The sequence below is a fragment of the Mauremys mutica genome, chromosome 2 (assembly GCF_020497125.1).
Source record: "Mauremys mutica isolate MM-2020 ecotype Southern chromosome 2, ASM2049712v1, whole genome shotgun sequence".
Taxonomy (NCBI): Eukaryota; Metazoa; Chordata; order Testudines; family Geoemydidae; genus Mauremys; species Mauremys mutica.
This window is the reverse complement of record NC_059073.1, coordinates 282,507,446-282,528,933: the sequence shown is the minus strand read 5'-3', so window position 1 is coordinate 282,528,933 and position 21,488 is coordinate 282,507,446. Positions and strand designations below refer to the sequence as shown.

The 21,488-nt window shown below is 48.8% G+C and overlaps 1 protein-coding gene across 1 annotated transcript in view; it reads left to right on the top strand.

The window, feature by feature from the left end:
- Nucleotides 1–21,488, top strand: part of LOC123362850 (sodium channel protein type 5 subunit alpha-like) — a 121,649-nt gene that overhangs the window by 74,442 nt on the left and 25,719 nt on the right. Inside the window, exons 20-21 of the mRNA XM_045003356.1 lie at nucleotides 8,273–8,446; nucleotides 8,973–9,092. Of these exons, the coding sequence (XP_044859291.1) occupies nucleotides 8,273–8,446; nucleotides 8,973–9,092 (294 nt within the window). The remainder of the gene's footprint in view (nucleotides 1–8,272; nucleotides 8,447–8,972; nucleotides 9,093–21,488) is intronic.

Sequence of the window (21,488 nt, the reverse complement as noted above, 5' to 3'; positions counted from 1 at the left end):
GTGCAGGGATTCACGCAGCATGCGCTCTCTGTTTCTCCTGGTGACCCGCCTCAGGGTGATCTCGCTCGGCGACTGCTGCATCTAATTAGGGGAATTACTTTAATGTTACTATTGTGAATGCTTGACTTTTCCTTTGCATAACAATGACCGTCGTTTAACAGCCACGTGTTGGAGGCTGCAGAGGAAAAGCATACAGGGATCTTTCCCGGGGGCAGCCGCGAGGGGCTGGAACAGGGTCAGACTTTATGCTTTCCAGATTGCCTGCAGCAGGAGGGCACTGCTATCCATTAACTGTTAAGCAGCCTAAAGTTTACGGCTTACCAGGCCTGGCTGCTACACGGATTCTGCTGTCCTGCCCCGCTTGTCCGATCTCCAGTGCAAGACCCCAGGCAATGAAAGCGAATGCCGAAAATTCGAACTTGTCCTGAGAGCACATGAGATTAGGTGCCCTGTATGGTCTTGTTCACAGAAACTGAGTAGACTGTGTTCAGTGTTCGCAAACATGTATCTTTGCAAGGAAATCACTTCCTTTTTCCCATCACACAGCTGCGGCTCTTTCCCGAACTGCCCCGGGATCCCCCTCACAGAGGCTGGCGCAGATTAGGCGGCGAAAGAAAAAGACTCGGGACGAGATGTTCGCTGAACTGATGGCCTGCTCCAGAGCCAAGGCGGCCCAGCAGAGCCAGTGGAGGGAGACCCTCTCTCAGCAGCAGCGCTCACACAGCGAACGGGAGGATAGGTGGCGTCAGGAAGACCAGCAGGCAACTCAAACGCTGCTTGGACTAATAAGGGAGCAAACGGACACGTTCTGGCGCCTTGTGGATGTTCTGCAGGACCGCAGGCAGGAGCAGAGAGCCCCCCTGAACTGTATCTGCAACCGCCCTCCCCCGCCACAAAGTCCTGTCCCCCCCTTACCCAAAATCACAAGAAGGAGAGGCGCTAGGGGCCATGAAAACTGTCACTCCACCCCAGCAGAGCGCTCATGTACCAAACAGCTCTCATTCCCTAAAGTATGAGAATTGCTTGCCTTCCTGGCTCACCCGATCCCAAATCCCAGTTTCATCCCCCAACTGTGTAGTTGAGTATTAAAAATAGTTTGCTGTTCATTACTGTTTCCGTCATGTTTCTTTGCAGAAGACTTTGTGTGAAGGGGGGGGGGGAGGGGTTTGTTAATTGCATAGGACAGCCACCATTAACAGGGTACAGACATGGGGGCAGGATCAACAGCAGGTCACACACAGAGTGCAGTCACTAGGCACCTGGGTCACTCTGCGAGATGTCTGCTGCCCCAGGTCAGTCTGGGAGGTGTATGTTGCCCCAGGGTCCGAGCGCCTGGCATCCACAAATGGCAAGGCAGGCTGCCCTTACCATGCCCTTCCACCCTAGCCATGAACCTCTCCGATGCCCTGAGCCCCAGCCAGAGCCATCATCCCCCCACACCTACTCACCCTTCCCACACACCCCTCACCCCTTCCTGCAAACCCACCCCTTCCTGCACACCCTCCTGTAACCGTCCTCCCCCCAGAGACCGCTGTAGGAGCAGGAGCCTGTCAGTCCTCGAGTGTAGAAGCGGTCTGTACATCACTGCACACCGTACCCACCACAGTCTGAGTCCCTGTTTGAACCCTTGAACGCGAATTCGTTAGTAAAGAAAACTTTGTTAATTAAAAATGTTCCAATAACTTTATTTTTAAACGTCTGTTGGAAGGGGGGAAACCTGGTGAACGGGGTATGTAACCGCTGAAAAAAGTCAATAGTAACTGAAACAGGGGCAGGTTCAGCTTCTCTGTAAAGAGACTGGACAGTCATAGGTTACCCTGCTCGCTGAGGAACCTAGCTTTCAAAGCCTCCCGGATGCACAGCGCTTCCCGCTGGGCTCTTCTAATCGCACGGGTGTCTGGCTGAGCGTAATCAGCAGCCAGGCGATTTGCCTCAACCTCCCATCCCGCCATAAAGGTCTCCCCATTGCTCTCACAGAGATTGTGGAGCACACAGCAAGCTGCAATAACAATGGGGATATTGGTTTCGCTGAGATCCGAGCGAGTCAGTAAGCTCCTCAATCTCCCCTTGAGACGTCCGAAAGCACACTCCACCACCATTCTGCACTTGCTCAGCCGGTAGTTGAAGAGCTCCTTGTCACTGTCCAGGGCGCCTGTATAGGGCTTCATGAGCCAGGGCATTAGCGGGTAGGCTGGGTCCCCGAGGATCACTGTAGGCATCTCCACATCCCCAACACTTACTTTGTGGTCCGGGAAGAAACTACCTTCCTGCAGGCGTCTAAACAGACCAGAGTTCCTGAAAACACGCGCGTCATGAACCTTGCCCGGCCACCCAACGTAGATGTTGGTAAAACGTCCCCTATGGTCCACCAGTGCTTGCAGCACCATTGAAAAGTAGCCCTTTCGGTTAATATACTGGCTGGCCTGGTGGGCCGGTCCCAGGATAGGGATGTGAGTGCCATCTATAGCCCCACCGCAGTTTGGGAATCCCATCGCAGCGAAGCCATCTATGACGACCTGGACGTTTCCCACGGTCACTACCTTTGAGAGCAGTAGGTCAACGATTGCGTGGGCTACTTGCATCACAGCAACCCCCACGGTAGATTTTCCCACGCCAAAGTGGTTCGCTACTGACCGGTAGCTGTCTGGCGTTGCAAGTTTCCAGAGGGCTATGGCCACTCGCTTCTGCACACTCAGGGCTGCTCGCATCCGGGTGTCCTGGCGCTTCAGGGCAGGGGACAGCAAGTCACACAGTTCAAGGAAAGTGCCCTTACGCATCCTGAAGTTTCGCAGCCACTGTGATTCATCCCAGACCTGCAGCACTATGCGGTCCCACCAGTCCGTGCTTGTTTCCCGGGCCCAGAATCGCCGTCCCATAGCATGAACGTGACCCATTGCCACCATGATCTCCGCGGCGCGGGATCCCGTGCTTTGTGAGAGGTCTGTGCCACTCTGACACTTCATGACCTCACCGCGCTGCCGGAGCCTCCTCGCCCGATTTCTCAGCAGCTGACTGTGGAAGAGGTGGACGATAAGGTGCGAGGAGTTGACAACGGCCATAAGTGCAGCGATGATCGCAGCGGGCTCCATGCTCGCAGTGCTGTGGCGTCCGCGCTGTCTCTGACCAGAAAAGTGCGGTAACAGATTTCCCGCTGGCGCTTTCAGGGAGAGAGGGCGGGAGTGACGGTTGAATGACGACAGTTACCCAAAACCACCCTCGACACATTTTTCCCCCAGCAGGCATTGGGGGCTCTACCCAGCATTCCAATGGGAAGCGGGGACTGCAGGAACTGTGGGATAGCTGCCCAGAATGCACCGCTTCCAATGTCGACGCTTGCCCCGTTAGTGTGGACTCACAAAGTCGAATTAGTGTCCTTAGTGTGGATACACAAATTCGAATTCATAAGGTCGAATCCACAAATTCAACCTAAGTTAAATCGAACTACTCTTGTAGTGTAGACATACCCTTAGGGACCCCTCTCACGAGCAATCCCTCTTGTAAGAGGTGCGGGCGCTCCTCACCATCGGAGCTATAGAGGAGGTTCCAAGGACGAAGGGACAAACGGTTCTAGCCCCACTAGTTCCTGATCCCCAAGGTGAAGGGAGGCCTCAGACCTATCCTACACCTGCGGGAGCTCAACAAGTAATGATATACCTGGAGTTCCACATGGTATCCATGGGGACCGTCATCCCATCCTTGGATCTCGGAGACTGGTATGCCGCCCTCGATATGAACGGCGCGTATTTTCACGTCGCCATTTATCCTCCACGCAGAAGGTACCCCCGGTTTATGGCCAATTGTCATTCCAGTTTACGGTCCTCCCGGTCGGCCTCTATGCAGCCCCCTGTTTATTCACAGTGTCTAGCTGTAGTCGCCGCCCTCTCCGCCACCGTCGGATACACGTGCTCCGTATCTGGACGATTGGCTCATCCCAGGGGCCACCGGGGCCCAAGTTACCTCTCGTGTGGGCATCGACTAGGTCCTATTCCTGTGTTTAGGCCTGATGATCCATGCAGCGAAATCCACCCTGATTCCCACTCAGGGAGTAGACTTAACTGAGGCCACCCTGGACTTCAGTATCACAGCCTGCTTACCTACGCCTTGATTTCACGCGAGGGCCATTGTACAAGGTCTACAGACCTTCCCGGCAACTTTGCGTTGAACTTGCCTAGGTTTCCTGGGCCACATGGCTGCCTGCACGTGCCTAACCGAACATGCCAGGCTTCGCCTCCGTACACTTTAATCGTGACTCACATCGGTGTACCACCTGGCCAGAGACAGCATGGTCATGGTCGCCTCGATCCCCCCGAGCGTCCTAGGCTCCCCCGACTGGGGGTCTACGCCCTCCCTGATGTGTGCAGGGGTGCTGTTCCCATCCACCTCACCCTCGGTGTCCCTCATGATGGACGCCCCCATCTCTTGGCTGGGGTGCTCACTTGGGTCAGTTTCCCACTCCAGACCATTGGTTGGCTCAACAGCTGCCCTTGCACATCAATGTCCGGGAGTTGGGAGCAGTCTGTCTTGTATACCAGGCATTTCAGGAGCACCTACAAGGCTGTTGTGTCTCGGTGTTCACAGACAACACAATGGACACCCGTTGCATAAACAACCATGGAGGAGCACGGTCCTCCTCTCTTTCCAGGGAGCTATCCAGCTCCGGGACTCCTGCACAGCTCAATCGATGGACCTGGTAGCGTCCTTTCTCCTAGGGGTCCGGAACACTCTGGCGGATCGCCTCAGCAGATCCTTCCTGTCTCTCAAGTGGTTGATTCCTCCGGATGTTATCCATTACGTTTCCGGAACTTCGCTCTCGCGGGAACAGAACAAGAGAGAAGTTCTGCTCATGCCAAGGCCTCTCCCCAGGCTCGATCTTGGCTGCTTTTCTGATGCCGTGGACGAGCCGTCTGCCGTCTGCTTTCCCACCGCTCCCACTGGTTCGCAAGGTCTGCAAACACTCCGCAGGGACAGAGCGCATCTGATCATGATTGCTCCAGCGTGGTCCAGGAAGCACTGGTACACCATGTTGCTAGACCGGTCGGTAGCCAACCGATTCCTCTGCCTCTTTGCCAAGACCTCATAACGCTGGATCACGGCAAACTTTACCACCTAGACCTGCAATCCCTGCACATCGCCGCATGCCTGCTGCGGGCCTAAACCGAGCCGAGTTACATTGTTCTGCCTTGGATCTGCAGGATTCTCCTGGGTGGTAGGAAGCCTTCCACTCGGTTAACGTATCTGCCCAACTGGCAGTTTTCTTTTGCTGCTACGAAACACAAGGTTTCCCCCACAGAGGTTCCGATCCATTTCCTCTTGGATTGCCTATGATCTTCAAACAGCAGCGCCTGGCGCAGTTCATCATTAAGGGTGCACTTGGCAGCCGTCTCTACCTTCCTCCCAGGGGGGAGTGGCCGCTTCATATTCTCACACTCTGTGGTTTCTAGCTTCCTCAAGGGCTTGGGGCATTTATGCCCCAGGTTCGCCGCCCACCAACTCCTGGGTCTTCAACCTGGTTATAAGCAGACTTATGCCTGCTCCATTCGAGCCACTGACAACATGCTCGCTGAGATACCTGTCATGAGGGACAGTTTTTTCCTTGTAGCCTTTGCATCGGCTGGACAAGTCTCCGAGCTTCGGGCTCTCACAGTGGACCCACGGTGCACTATGTTGCGTAAGGACAAGGGGCGGTTGGGACCACGTCCGGCCTTCCTCCCTAAGGTGCTGTTGACCTTTCATATCATCCGGGATATGTTCCTTCCGGTCTTCTTTCCGAAGCCCCATTCATTGCGACGGGAGCACATTTGCCCTCCCTAGACGTCCGTAGGGTGCTCGCTTTTTATGTCGAGCGGACAAGCTTTTTTGGACACCCCCAACTCTTCGTTGTATTGGCAGACCGGATGAAGGGCCTACCTGTCTCCTCCCAAAGCTTTTCATCTTGGATGACGTCATGCATTTGCATCTCCTGTGACTTGGCCCATGTTCTCTCGAGCCACCTTACTGCTCGTTTCACCAGAGCTCAGGCTTCTTCTGCTGCCTTTCCGACTCACATACCCTTCCAGGGGCTATGTCATGCTACTACCTGGTCCTCTATCCGGACCTTTGCCTCTTTGGTCTAACTGTCCAGAGATGATGCAGCCTTAGGCTCAGCAGTTTGCATTCTGCAACATCTCACTCCGACCCCACCGCCTACGTAAGGCTTGGGAATCACCTACATGGAATGGATATGAGCAATCACTCGAAGAAGAAAAAACGGTTACTTACCTTTGTAACTGTTGTTCTTCGAGATGTGTTGCTCATATCCATTCCAAACCCACCCTCCTTCCCCACTGTCGGAGTAGCCGGCAAGAAGGAACTGAGGAGTGGGTGGGTCGGCTGGTGTATATATCTGACGCCATGGTGGCGCCACTCCAGGGGGCGCCCAGCCGACCCACTGAGTTGCTAGGGTAAAAGTCTTCCGACGAACGTGCATGCGGCGCGCGCACACCTACATGGAATGGATATGAGCAACACATCTCGAAGAACAACAGTTACAAAGGTAAGTAACCGTTTTTCCCTAGAATCCACCAAAAATAAAATTCCTTGGGACAGAAATGATATGCATATGTGTGTGGGCAACTGTAGGCTACAAGTTGGTAAATTGGTGCAAGTCTGAATGAGTTTAGTGTGAGTCGAAGTTTGTGTAACTTACATATTGAGGGGCCTTAAGTAGGTTTAACTAACTTAGTTTCCCTCTAGGATTACATTTTCTTAGAGTCACCTTGGAATTTGACTGTTTGTTTCACAGATTGTATCCAGGAAATTTCTAGGCCTGTAATGAAACTCTGTGATAGTCATCTAGGTCTGTAGTTGACTGAGTCTATAGGGTTGTCTTCACTATGAGATACATCAGTGTTGCTGTGACTGATGCAGCGGCCATCAATTTTGCTGGTCTGATGAAGACGTGATAAATTGATGCAAGAGCACTCTCCTGTCGATTTCAGTACTACACCTCCCCAAAAGGCTGAAGCTATATTGATGGGAGAGCATCTCCCATCGACATAATGCTGTGTACACAATACCGTAAATTGATCTAAGCTATGTTGATTCAAATTACATTTCTTACATAACTTAACTGGCATAATTTAGATTGACTTACTGCATTAGTTCAGAACAGGCCTATATTTGTAACAGGGACACCTGTTTATACTTGTATTAGGATTTTCAGAGACAGGTGATACAACTCCCAAATTTCCACATGTAACATGTAAAGCAGCTGAGGAACATCACATCTGCTGCTGATCTCTCTCAAAATTCTGCTCCCAAGATCCTGATTTCTTTGAAGTTCTTCCCTAAGTGAAGAACCACATCAGCTCTCCAGGAAGGTTCCTAGAGCTGAAATGCATACACAATTCTAAATCAGAACTTGCTGTTCCCTTCATAAACAAACAACAAATTGTAAGATTATTTCATCATTAAAACAATGACCACATACCAAGTCCTTTCAGCTTTGATACTTAGAGGATTTATTTATGCTGGTGCAGGATTTGGGGAAGCATAAGAGATATCAGAGCTGGCATTTCCACCACTCATCTTTACATTTTCTCATCCACCATCTCACCGCTTGTAACCACTTTGTCTGCCACAAACAGATTTTTGTGTCACAAAATACAACTTTAATGAAGATTGACTATATATTGTGACAGGGTCAGGCCAGATGGCTACAGGAGAGTGATAGAAGGCAGGTATATTAGCCCCAGGTTAAGTAGGTTCCCTTTCCCTGGGTAAGGTAACAGGGAAGGTTCCACCACAATGAAGTACTCCAGTATGACAGAGGTTGGCAGCAATTTTGGGAATGCTGAGGAGATCCCTTCTCTCCTCCACTCACCCTCCCCATCTTACCCTTCTCACCTCCATCCCTGCATGATGCAGTGAAAATCTGAATAAACATGAACAATAGGACATTTGCTGTTCTGGATCAAAAAATGTCTAAACAAAGCATTTTGGCATTTTCTCAAATCAGACTTTTTCTGGATTCCATTCTGTGAAACAAGAAAACTTTTCCAAAACCATGGAAAACAAATTCTGTATTTTCAGCCAGCTGTAATGATCACCTTCATTGGGACTATTCAAATGTGTAAAGTTAAGCTGATTTGTAACTGTTTGCAGGATGAGCCTCCAAGTTTCATGTGGTTTGGGGTTTCATAATGAAAAGTGCATACCTCTCTCATCTCAGCACATTCAATATAATCCCACTCTACAGAGTTTCAGTGGAATATTTTAATGTTTATTATTCCAGGCATTTGAAGATATTAATCTTCATAAAAGAAACAACATTAAAACCATGCTGGAATTTCTTGATAAAGTCTTCACTTATATCTTTGTCTTCGAAATGTTTCTGAAATGGCTGGCTTATGGCTTCAGGAAGTATTTCACCAATGCCTGGTGTTGGCTTGATTTCCTAATTGTAAATGTAAGTATTGCATTTGAACAATTCTGTGAACTGGATACAGCAACAAAATGTTCTCTCTTCTTTTTTGGATGTACCTTGAAGGGGAACTGATTTTTAGAAAGTGCTGAGTACCTATCATCTGAAAATCAGGACTCTTCAAGTTGTCTGAATTTGGGCAATGAAAATCATTAGTCTGTTTAAAATTTTGGACCCAAAATTCCTCCATATTTAATAATCTCAGGTAGCATTAATAACTCAGATAAATACATTTGTTTTGTTAAAATGTATTGGGTGAAATCTTGGTACCATGAAAGAGAATGGGTATTTTACTATTAACTTCAATGGGACCAAGATTTCACCCATTATTTTTTAATTGTCAGTGTCCACTTAAGATACATTTCTACTTGTGCTATACAGGGTATTTATTCACACTTCCATTGGTAAGATTTTTTTGTTTTAAGCAAGAGTTAAAACAAAAGAAGAGGAGGAGGAATATATAGTAAGATTTCACTAATATTTTGGACTTTTACTTTGTGTCTTCATTCAGGTCTCTTTAGTAACCCTCATAGCTAACTCACTTGGAAGTTCCAAAAAAGGCATGAAATCCCTTAGGACTCTCCGAGCTTTGAGACCATTAAGAGCATTGTCACGGTTTGAAGGGATGAGGGTAAGAGTAAATAAAGCAACCATCTAGTGTGAATATCAAGGATGTAAAGTGACAATATTTTATATGGTTTTGTTTTCATTATGTTGCACAGCACCATAGTTAAGGTTACATTTAAGAATTCAGTTTTAACAGGAGCTTTAACTATCTATTTTGTAAAAGTCTTATTGAAATGGCACCAAAGGAAATGAGTACAGTTTGAATGTTTTGTGGTGGATTGGTGAAAAATGGGTTGATACAGAGAATAATAAAAGTTTTAAAATCATCCCTTTTGACAATTTTTCACTATATTCTCTCACTTTTCTTTGTACTCCTTTTAGCAGGAACTCTACTACAATCTGGGACTTTTCTTTTGCCTACATCATTGTTCCTCATGTGCTGATCATTAAAATACCAGTTGTACATTAGGAATGTTTGTCAATAGAGCATTTTATAACTTTTTAACCATATTGGAAAATTTAAGCGCACTTATCTATGTTTTAAACTTGGGTAGCTCAGTCTTTTGTAAAGAGTTTTTTTTGTCAGTTAGCTTTAAAGTAGGTCTTTTGTTACTGTTTTAGTTTTAACATTTAGTTAGGTATTGGTACTGGATGATAAGCAGCTATGCTGGCTCCTAAATCTCCCAGTTTCAAAACATGCCATTCATATATTGTTGCTATACCAGTCACATGAAAAGTGTTTTTACTGTCTAGATAAGTGGCATATTCCTAGTAAATGTGCATTCTGCTGTTCTTTCAGCCAGTGGTTTCAAATTACCTGGGATATTAAACTCAGGATGTATCTCCCGGGCAGATCCAGGAGACCTGATTCTGATCCTGGTCATTCAGACCGGTTTGTCTCTAGTATTCCCTCAACAAGAAGTGCTCCTGTGGTTGTTAGAAGATCTTTGGCTGTGCTCCTGTGCTTGTTAGATCTTTGGCTGAAAAAAACCACAGATTTCATTCTCCTGGTCCTTCAAGGAAAAAGGAGGCAAGATCACCTTAAGCTTCAAAAGGGACTTCAAGGCATAGAAAAGTGCGCTTAGAAGCCCTGAATCATATGACTAAGAGCTCAGAACTGTTAAAGAGAATCTTCTGATTGTTTTGGGCTTCCGTACCACCTCTGAATGTTATGCTACCATCTACTGTATGTGCTCTATCAGGGCTCATGGATTCAGTACCAAGTGCCCAGGTGCCATTTAAGGTCAAGGATGCTGCCTCCAGGTCTCTTTTCTCTTTAATATTGCACATACTGGTGCTGATAGGTTCTACAGCTCCAGCTTCGGTACCAGTTCTTTCAGCCATACCATCACCATACCATCAGATTTAGTTGTATCTGATCATCCAAAATCATTTCTAGTAGCTTACACTGAACATCCATTATTGGTACTGTATATGGGTGAATAATAAATACTGTCTATTGAACTTCTAACTTTAGGTTCTGAAATTCACTTAACGAAGACTCCTCAAAGTCTTCTTCAGCTTCTGAGGCAAGTTTGGTTGGATCTCCTTCTTCCTCACCTGCCTATCTCTCATCAGAGGGTTTGAAGCCTCCACAGTCTTTAGCCTGCCAGCTACAACCATTTTCCCATCTCCCCATTCTGAAACACATGTGAGTGAATTATCACAGACAAATGAGTTTTGGAGATTGTCACATACCCCCCTCCTTTCCATCCTTTTCTCCCTCCCTCTTTAGGAACCTTTCTCATGAGCTCATACTAAGATTGGACATAAACTATCTCCTTTGCTTAGGAGTAACAGAGCCTGTCCCAGCTCTACACAGGGGGAAGGGTTTCTACTCAAGTTACTTCCTCTGACCAAATAAAAATGGAGGGTCGATACTGATTTTGGATCTAAGACTCCTAAACAAACTTGTGCAGTGGCAAACATTCAGGATGGTGGCTCTGGCAGCAATAATTCCTTCATTAGACTGAGGGGATTGATTTTCAGTCCTTGACTTACAAGACACGTTTCCATACACCCAGCTCACAGACAATACTTGCATTTTGTGATAGGTCAGGATCACTTCCAATATCATATACTTCCTTTTGGTCTCTCCTCAGCTACCAGAGTGTTCTCAAAGGTTCTGGAGATGGTGGCTGCTCACCCTCATCAAGAGGCAATTGTGGTTCTGCCATACCTCAGCAACTGGCTGTTCAAGGCTGTTTGGGGAAGAGCTATTGGCCTCCCAGAGGGCTCTCTCACTGTTCCTGCAGTTAGGCTTCCAACCCAATGTCAGGAAGTCTATGTTGTCTCTTATTCAGAAAATACACTTAGTTGGGGCATCTTTGGATTCCCTGACTGCCAGGACCTATCTTCCCATAACCTTAAGAAACCTCATCAAGACTATTCAAGTGAGCCTTCAGTCCTCAGTGAGGTTCTGTTTGCAGCTCCCTGGGTCATATGGTGGCTTGCATTTTCATCACATATCATGCAAGATTACACCTTTCCTGCTTTCAGGGGTGGCTCAGGACTGTATTCACCACACAGACACAACTTAGCCAAACAAGTTTTTGTTCCATGCCAGATAAAAGATGCCCTAGACCAGTGGAAGGATCACCACAATGTTGGGATTGCAATTGCCTTTCTTCGGTCAATGCTGATGGTCACCATAATGACAGATGCATTGCTACTCAAATCCAGGAGGGAAACATCTCAATGTTCATACAGTCCAGGGCAGATGATCACCTCAGGAGACCAGTCTCCACAACCACCTGCTGGAACTAAGGGCAGTCAGAAATGTCTGTCTCTTCTTTCTTTCTCTTATCAGAGGGAAATCAATCAAGATCTCAACAAATAAAGTAGCCTGCATGTTTTATATCAATTGACAGGGTGGCATGAGATTCCCTGTCTGTGTGTTGAAGCAATTAGGCTATGCACCAATTCCATAACTTAATCATATTCACATTTCAGCAATGTACATTTCTGGAATACAAAACTCCTCAGCTGATGTTCTCAACAGACACTTAGAATCATAGAATATCAGGGTTGGAAGGGACCTCAGGAGGTCATCTAGTCCAACCCCCTGCTCAAAGCAGGACCAATCCCTAGATTTTTACCCAGTTGCCTAAATGGCCCCCTCAAGGATTGAACTCACAACCCTGGGTTTAGCAGGCCAATACTCAAACCAGTTCTGGGTGTTTATATACTTGGAGCCAAAAGGGAAATATTTTTCTTTACAAGCCACATACTTCTTTACTTGTTAATTATGAAGAAGTTAGGCCCTGAATCAGGAAAGCACTTAAGTACACGTTTAACTACCCTTCCTGAATAAATGATGCTCTCCTGAATCAGGGCTTTAATCAGTACCATGTCATTACAACAGAAATGCAAGGTTAAAGAAGTAGTTAAAAATAAATGTTTTTATGCTTAAGCTGCAGGAACTTGCATTTACTAAACAAAACTTGTGTAGTTCCCATGAATTATAAACAGAAAATAAACACCTACAAGAAAATTACACATTATAAAACAACCTTAGTCTTTTGCTAGTTTATTGACTCTCCACGCACCCCAACCTTACTTACAGATCTGGGCTGTCCTGAGAATCTCTGATTGTAATCATTAATATCTTGAAGCACTTGTGCTGCATCCTGCTGATCTTCTCCCAGGACCACGAATAGGAGTTGCACCCTTGGATCCTAGATGACATATTTTGAATGTGGGATCAGCAAAGAATCCTGTGGCACCTTATAGACTAACTGTCTGTTAGTCTATAAGGTGCCACAGGATTCTTTGCTGCTTCTACAGAACCAGACTAACACGGCTACCCCTCTGATATTTGAATGTGGGGACATCTGGAGGTGGATCTCTTCATCTCAGCCACAAACAGGAAGTGTTGTCTGTTCTGCTCGAGGAAGGGCCTAGGCCTTCAGTCTTTGGCAAATGACTTTCTTCTTCCTTGGACAAAGGGCCTGTGTTACACATTTTCCCCCAACACGTCTGATTCTAAAAGAGATGAAAAAAATAAGGCAGGACAAGGATAAGGTAATCAGGATAATCCCTATGTGACTGAGACAAGCATGGTAGCCTTACCTGGTTTGACTGTTTCCTTGTCCAGTGATCAATCACCATGCTTCCCTCATCTTCTCTCTCAGGATGTGGGATAAGTGCTTCATCTCAACCTAAAGATTCTCCATCTCAGGGCATGGTTCCTCAGTGGTTCATGGGTATAGAGTCTACCACCTCAGTAGAGGTACAGCAGGAAAGAACCTACCCATAGTACTTCAGAAGTGGAACAGATATAGCTGATGGTGTGAATATAGCAAATTGCACCTGAATCTTCCTCACTTTCACTTATCCTGGATTGCCTGCTACAACTGAAGAAAGAAAACAGGCTTAACAAGTAATTTGCTTAAGATTCATCTAGCTGCAATGTCAGTCTTCCATTCTCTAGTGGAAGGGTTCTCAATATTCTTTCACCCCACAACTGTAAGGTTCATTAAAGGACTGAGGAATCTCTTCCCTCAAAGCCCCTGCTCCAGTCTGGGTCTTAAACTAGTTCTCAGAGGTCTCACAGGGCCTCCTTTTGAACCTATGGAGACCTGTTAATTCTTCTTCGAGTGCTTGCTCATATCTGTAGTAATGAATGAAGCCAAGTCCGTCAGTCTGTTCCAGTGGAGCGCCCCAAGCGGGGGTTTTCCACGTCTTTTATTATAATGGTTACATAAATCATTCTGTTATGCGCATGTGCTAACATAATCCAACTACTTCGCCCCCTCCCCTGATTGGTGCCTTATCCCTGTGTACTCCAGAAATATGCACCTGGTCGGCGCTTTATCTATGTGTCTCCTGATCGGGAGTGTGGGGGTGTGGGAACCACTTCAGCCGCTTGAGAAGTGTAACATTCCTACATCCCCTCCTTTTCTGTTTTGTCGACCCGTGCCTGGTCCACATGTTTCATGATTCTATGGGCATACATGACGGCTTGGAATGTAGGCAGGGGTTTGCGCCGACAGGGTGTAAAGCACATCCTAATATTATTAGGAATACACTGAGCAAAGCAACAAAAACCAATCAAGCAGGCGATAACAATCAAAGCATATTGCAAAACAATTCAAACCCATCCCATGGATGGCAGCCAAAAAGATGTACTCAGCCCAACTAAAAAGGCTGACATTGGCATTACATCCTAATCTCATGGGGGTTAAGCTTCGCCGGCATCGGATGCGGGTCTCATTAATTTGGGAGCCAATCAACATTGACCTCATGGGGAGTATCAATGTGAGTCTGCTTAGGCAACATTGAGCTTCTAAAATATTGGCCGAAATATAATTAAAGGTCCTCTGACCACACATAAAAAACCAACCCTCTGGTAACATGATGTGCCCGTAATTGCTGGACACATTGTGAAAGTGTGTACAAGTCCATCCTGGGGTACCCACCCGCAAACATCCTTTTGGGGGCTTGTGACGTGTGCAATTAACCATCCGTGCACAGGTCAATTTGGCGTAATTGGCTACCCGTAGGGTAAAAAAAACCAAGGCACTTGCATTCACATAAGTGGCTTGGCCCCATAGGCTCATTAAAAAATATTGAACCTCGGTGGCATTTATAAAATTAAACATCCCCGTTGCATGTGCAACACTGCCCGGCGCCTTACATACTGGGACCAGGCAGGTGCCCAACAGGCCATACATCTCAGGGGCCTGCTGTAAACAAAAGGAGGATTACTTGGCAAGGATCACAAGTCGAGCCCATATATTATAACGCATGCGGCTATGCTATTCAGGTTCGGCCCTAGCCTGTAACACTCAAAAACAACACAACAATATGGTAAAAAATTAGCAATCAAACAAGCAAAAATAACAGCAGTAAAATTCTCGGGGGTAGGCTTGGCCTTGTCATTCTCCAGCGTTTGCTGAGCCTGCTGCGCCAGTCGTTTCACCTGCCCCCAGGTAACCTTTGGTGCCGTCTTTGTGGCTTGGCACACTGGAAAGGTCTCGGTTAGGGTCAAATTGAAGTTGGGTATCGGGTTCTTGAGGCTTTGATGCCATGTCATTGTGCCACGGTCGCACATTCTTGGCAGGGACCCACAACGAACCTGTGGGAATAAGCACAGCGGCATGCCCCCGTCCCCAGATTCTCAATGGAACGGGGCCATACCAATTAGGGTCTGGGCTCTGCCTATATTTGACAGATGGGCATGGGAGTGGGGTTTCCATCTTAAAATGTCATTCAGTGGCTGTAAATTCTGAAAGGCATTTAAAGTATTTAGAATAAACAATACAATCACTAATTAATTTTGCTTGGCTCCCATGGTTGGCCCATCATCCCCCACTGTTTTGTTTTGCTTTTTCAGGTACTCTTTAAGTGTACGATCGGTTCGTTCCACAATGGCTTGACCTGTGGAATTATACGGAATGCCAAAAACGTGGTTAATTTGCCACTGCATGCAAAAATCCGCAAATCTGTGAAAAATGTACGCGGGGCCATTATCGTTTTTTATCTGCCGGGGGCGGCCCATAACGGCCACCGCAGCAAGAACATAATTAATCACGTGTTTGGCCTATTCACCCCGTTGGGGGGTGGCCCAAATGTAATGAAAGTAGGTATCAATGGTAACATGTAAATATTTCCAGGAAAAAAAAAAGGGGGATAAAGCGTGACATCCATTTGCCAAATTTGATTAAATAAAAGGCCACGGGAATTAACACCCAATTCGGGGCAATGATAAAGACTTGCACAATAATTACAGGTTTAAACAATACGTTGGGCTTAAATTAGGGGGATCATAAAATGCTTCACTAAAAATTTAGCATTTTAATAAAAAAAATGCATGACTATCAATGGAATCCAAAAGGAACAGAATGGGTTAACTAAAAAAGCCAAAAGAAAAAAAAACACCGGCCAGTCAAGGACACCTCTAGCAACTGAGACTTGGCGGACAGCCAAGAAGAAGGGAGGGCTTGGCGAACAGTCAAGAAGAAGGGGAACTTGGCGAACAGCCAAGAAAAGCTGCAATGAAAACGGCAGGACTCGGCCAGGCAATAGCAAAATATATTAGCCAAAAAGGGAAGGGAAGGATCACCATCTGGGCCCATGAGTCCCCTTGGTGCAGCTATTTTGGCATATAAGCCCAAATCTAAACATAAATTCTTCCCACATAATCACTATCTATTACCCTGGGGACAATCTGAATGCCATATTTCCCGGCATGGAAACGAGGGAGGATTAGCCCCATCGTGCCTGGGGGCAGGGGTCCAAAAAATTAAATAAAAACCACCACCACCTCCCCGGGAAAAATAAGCTCCCTATCTTTAGAACAAGGAAAAATCATTAAAAAAAAAACAATCTTTAAAACCTATTATCATAAGCTAATAATCATATGGAATAAAACTGGAATTTGGGATTCCACACTACAGGGGTCCCATGGATTAAATGCAGGCATTAATCGCTCTAAAATCATGGAGCATTCGCCATTTACCAAATTTTTACTTGATAACAAAAACCGGCGAATGCCAGGGGCTAGTGGATTTTTCCACATGGCCCGCCTGGTATCATTCCTCACATAAGTGATACAATGCAAAAAACTTCTCCTGGGGCAGTGGCCACTATTCCACCCACACAGGGGTACTGGTTAACCATACAAGGGAAAGGGCAATAAACTCAGTCATGAATGGTAAAATATAAACAAAATAAATTAACTAAAAAAGGCTGAAAATAAATTTCTGGCCTCAATCAAAAACACCACTAGCTACCAAAACTTGGCAAACAGCCAAGAGAAAGGGGGGCTTAACTATGCCCAAACACAAGCGGCAAAACTTGGCCAGGCACTAACAGCCCCGGCCTCAGTCATAAATAGTAAAATGCAATCCACATTTGCTTAACAAGTCTCTTCCCCATAGGGATACAGCAATATCCATGATATAGGGTTTAAGGAGAATCTCCTTTCCCCCTTCTCTCGGAGTTATAGCAATCCATCGGGTGCTTTGTTGAGCAGCCTGCAATCCGCCCACTCCCCAAATGGCTGGCACTTCAAACCTGTCCCAGGTGAATGGCCACTGCCAAGCGGAGATGACTGTAACGTCAGCTCCAGTATCCACCAGTCCCTCAAGGGGGATACCGATAAGCGAGTTTCCTCATTAATTCCCACTGGGCATCAGGATTATCTGCCTGCTCTCGTATAGCGGCGAACTGTCCTGCTCCATACAATCGCTCGGGAGTATAGGCCCCCCCCAATGCCTTCTTATGGCGTTCGATTTCTTTCTGCAGCCGCTGTATTTCTTTCTTGTAATGATCGATTTCTTTTAACATGCCTAGGGTAAAGGTGGATTCCAATCCAGACTCAGTAGCCGCTCGTCTCGCCTCTCGCAGAACAGAATAGGGGAGGGCTGTAATCCCCACTTCAGGCACCCCCTCTGCGTTGCCAGGGCAATGTGTCACTGGGAACGCAGCCAATAACTTTCTTATCTCTTGGGAGCTCTGTCCTCCCTCCTCCTTCTCCCTGTGTAACATTGCCTGAAAAGGGGACAGCTGAAAATTCAGCTGTGAAGAGCCATCCGTACCCGGACATGCATCATGGCATTCGGGTACCGCCTCAGGCGGCTTGGGAGGCAAGATCCGAGGGTAAGGAGTGGGGGCCGAAGGCGCGGGGGTGAGAAGGATAGCCCTGGATAACGCTCCAACTCTGATTGAATCCAGAGCCTCTGTACATCGCTGCCAAAGCAGGAGCCATTGCACCGCAGCTCTAGGCTCTGCGTGCAGCGTCGCCCCTATCTTTATCCAATCATCCACTGACAGTGACCCGTGATCCGGGTACCAAGGACATTGGCGATTGATTTCAATTAGTAGCTTTTCTAACTGACCCAGGGAAACTGGCCTGCCAGTCTGTCGTATAATATCTTGCAGCTCTTTCGCATGAACCTTCTGCGGAGCTGACAATTTCTCCCCCATACTCACGAAACGGGGCTATTCAGCGAGGGTCGATGCATCGGAGGCTTTTCCAGCCAGTGAGCAGGGGGTATCACGTCGCGGTCACCAGATGTAGTAATGAATGAAGCCAAGTCCGTCAGTCTGTTCCAGTGGAGCGCCCCAAGCGGGGGTTTTCCACGTCTTTTATTATAATGGTTACATAAATCATTTTGTTATGCGCATGTGCTAACATAATCCAACTACTTCGCCCCCTCCCCTGATTGGTGCCTTATCCCTGTGTACTCCAGAAATATGCACCTGGTCGGCGCTTTATCTATGTGTCTCCTGATCGGGAGTGTGGGGGTGTGGGAACCACTTCAGCCGCTTGAGAAGTGTAACATTCCTACACATATCCATTCCATGTAGGTGTGTGCGTGCCGCGTGCACATTCGTCGGAGACTTTTACCCTAGCAACTCAGTGGGTCGGCTGGGCGCCCCCGGAGTGGCACCGCTATGGCCGCGGATATATACCCCAGCCGACCCACCCACTCCTCAGTTCCTTCTTACTGCCCGTGTCGGTCGTTGGAACTGTGGAGTGCAGCGTAGCTGACCTCCACCTCCCTAGCATTCTCTCAATTTTCTATTCTTATTGTGTATATAGTTCTCTAAGTTGTTGATTTAGATAGAGTAGTTAGTGTTAGTTGATTCCTTACAGTTTAGTTAGTTAGTCGGGTTCTGGGCTTAGGCCCTCCCCGCCCCGGGGCCGGAGCTCATGCCCGGCTCCCCGGGATTCAAGCCGTGCTCGGCTTGTCATCGCCCGATGCTGACGGGGGATCCACATTCCTCCTGCTTGAAGTGCCTGGGGGAGTCGCACTTAACAGCTAAGTGCCCAATTTGTAAGTCATTCAAGCCTCATACGAAGAAAGAGAGGGACTTTAGACTTAAACAGCTCCTCATGGAGGCGGCTCTAACCCCTCCGTCCTCAGCACCGAGCGATCCCCCTTCGGCACAGAAAAGCGGCTCTTTGGCACCGGGCCGCACCGGTGCATTATCTACTCCTCAGCACCAGATGCCTGCTCCTAAGTCAGGCCACAGCCGCTCTCTCTCGCCTCAAGCGAGAAAGTCTAAGACCCCTGCAGACCCGGCACCGCCCGTGGTGCGGCACAAGGGCACGGCTCCAACGCACCGGCCGGTGCCTGCAGCTACAGCAGTGTCTGCTGAGCCGTTGCCATTGACTCCGGTTCGCCAAGGGCCGTCGAGTCCGGCACCTATCTCCCCGGCACCAGCCGCGGTTGAGTTGATCGTCCCATCCACGCCGGAAGTCTGTGAAGTGGCGAGGGACTTGATCGCGATCTCGGACGCGGCACCGCCGCCACCCCCGGCACCGCCGGTGCGGGTAGTCCGATCGCTTGGGAAGCCGGCCCTGATCCATCCGCCTTCAGTCAGCACACCTGATCGGCACCGCTCCCGATCACGGTCCCGTCACTGTTCAAGATCTCGGCACCGTTCACGGTCGTCCCGCCGCTCGCAGTCCCGGCACCGCTCCTTGACACGATGCCGGTCGGACTCGCGGCACCGTTCCCGGTCCCGTTCCAGGTCCCGGCACCGGTCCAGGTCCCGGCACCGATACCGGCACCGCTCCACCAGGAGCCGCTCTTGACGCCGAAGCTCTCGGTCACGGTCGACCTCCCGGCACCGTCCAGGTCGCAGGTCCCGGACCAGATCCCGGCACCGGAGTACCTCACGGCACCGTTCCCCACTGCGCAAAAGCACCAGGTCGGTGGGAACATCTGCTCAAGGCCTGTCTGCCCCACCATGGCCTTCTCGACACCCCTCGGCTTCATCCCGGGTGGGTAGCCTCTACTCCCAAGATCAGGAAGCAGATGTGCCTGAGGGTCTGTTCCAGGACTCCCATGCTGAATCACAAGGAGTTCAGCAGTGGCCCTTTTGGACTCCTTGGGCTTATCACCAGGCCCACGGGGGCCCCATAGTGCCATCTCGGACGGGCCCTGCCGAGCGTCGGGCCCCAGAGGCAACAGTGAGTCGCCCTCCACCAGCTGGTACGGATGCTCAGCCGCCTCCTACCACCGCATCTCCTGCACACCTGGAGCAGGAGCCCCAACAGGAGGAGCTCATCCAGGAGGTCCTCCGACCCGGTGGTTCCTCTTCTTCCTCACCGGACGAGGCGGTGGCGGGCGCGTCGTCCATGAGCCCACCACCACTGGACCTTGCTTCCCACCAAGACCTCCTCAGACGAGTGGCACTCAATATTAATATCGAGATGGAGAAGGTCACAGAGGTCGACGACCCGGTCTGCACCATCTTGTCTGCAGACGCGCCTACCAGGGTGGCTCTACCCTTTATCAAGACTATCCAGGCTAAAAAGGATAAGTTGTGGCAAACGCCAGCTTCTATTCCGCCGACGGCGAAAGGAATTGAGCGGAAATACATGGTGCCATCCCAAGGGTACGAGTACCTTTATATGCATCCGCCTCCTTCGTCTCTGGTCGTCCAGTCGGTTAACGACAGGGAGCGCCATGGCCAGCCGGCTCCCGTGCCCAAATCTAAAGAGGCCAGGCGTATGGACCTTCTGGGGCGTAAGGTATACTTGGCAGGCACCCTCCAGCTGCGCGTAGCCAATCGGCATGCCCTGCTGAGCCGTTATGACTTTAACACCTGGGCTGAAATGGACAAGTTTCAGGACTTGCTCCCTTCAGACTCCCGCCAGGAGTATAAAGCGTTCCTGGCAGAAGGGAAAAAGGTGGCAAGGACCTCCTTGCAGGCTTCCCTTGATGCAGCGGATTCCGCAGCCAGGTCTATAGCGACCAGAGTCACCATGCGGCGCATCGCCTGGCTCCAAGCCTCCACTCTTCCGCCCGAGCTGCAGTACACCTTGCAGGACTTGCCCTTCGAGGATAATGCCTTGTTCTCGGAGAAAACCGACTCCAGACTCCAGAACTTAAAAGACGGCAGAGTCACAATGCATAACCTGGGTATGCACACTCCCGCAACCCAGCGACGCACCTACCACCCTCAGCATTTCCGCCCATACTTTGTACCCCGACGGGGTCAGAATTTCAATACACGCCGAGGGCGAGGAGGCCGTAGACGGTATTCGGGCCCTCAGTCCGGCCAGAACCGCGGCTCCTCTAAGCCGCAATCAGACCCGAAGTCGTCCTTTTGAAGGCGCGCCCGGGGGCAGCATACCTTTTCCTGTCTTGGATCCTTCCCCCCCGTTCTCCAACCGCCTCTCTTATTTTTTCCCAGCGTGGTCCCTCTTGACCTCAGATGTCTGGGTTCTGCACACGGTGAAGCACGGATACCACCTCCAGTTTGCTTCACCCCCACCTTTCCGCCCTCCCTCCCAGTCCCTCTTCAGGGACCCCTCTCACGAGCATATCCTTTTACAGGAGGTCCGAACGCTCCTCAATATCGGAGCGATAGAGGAGGTTCCATGGAACGACTGGGGCAAAGGCTTTTACTCCCGTTACTTTCTCATTCCAAAGTCAAAAGGGGGTCTCAGGCCGATCCTGGACCTAAGAGGCCTCAACAAATTTCTAGTAAAGTTAAG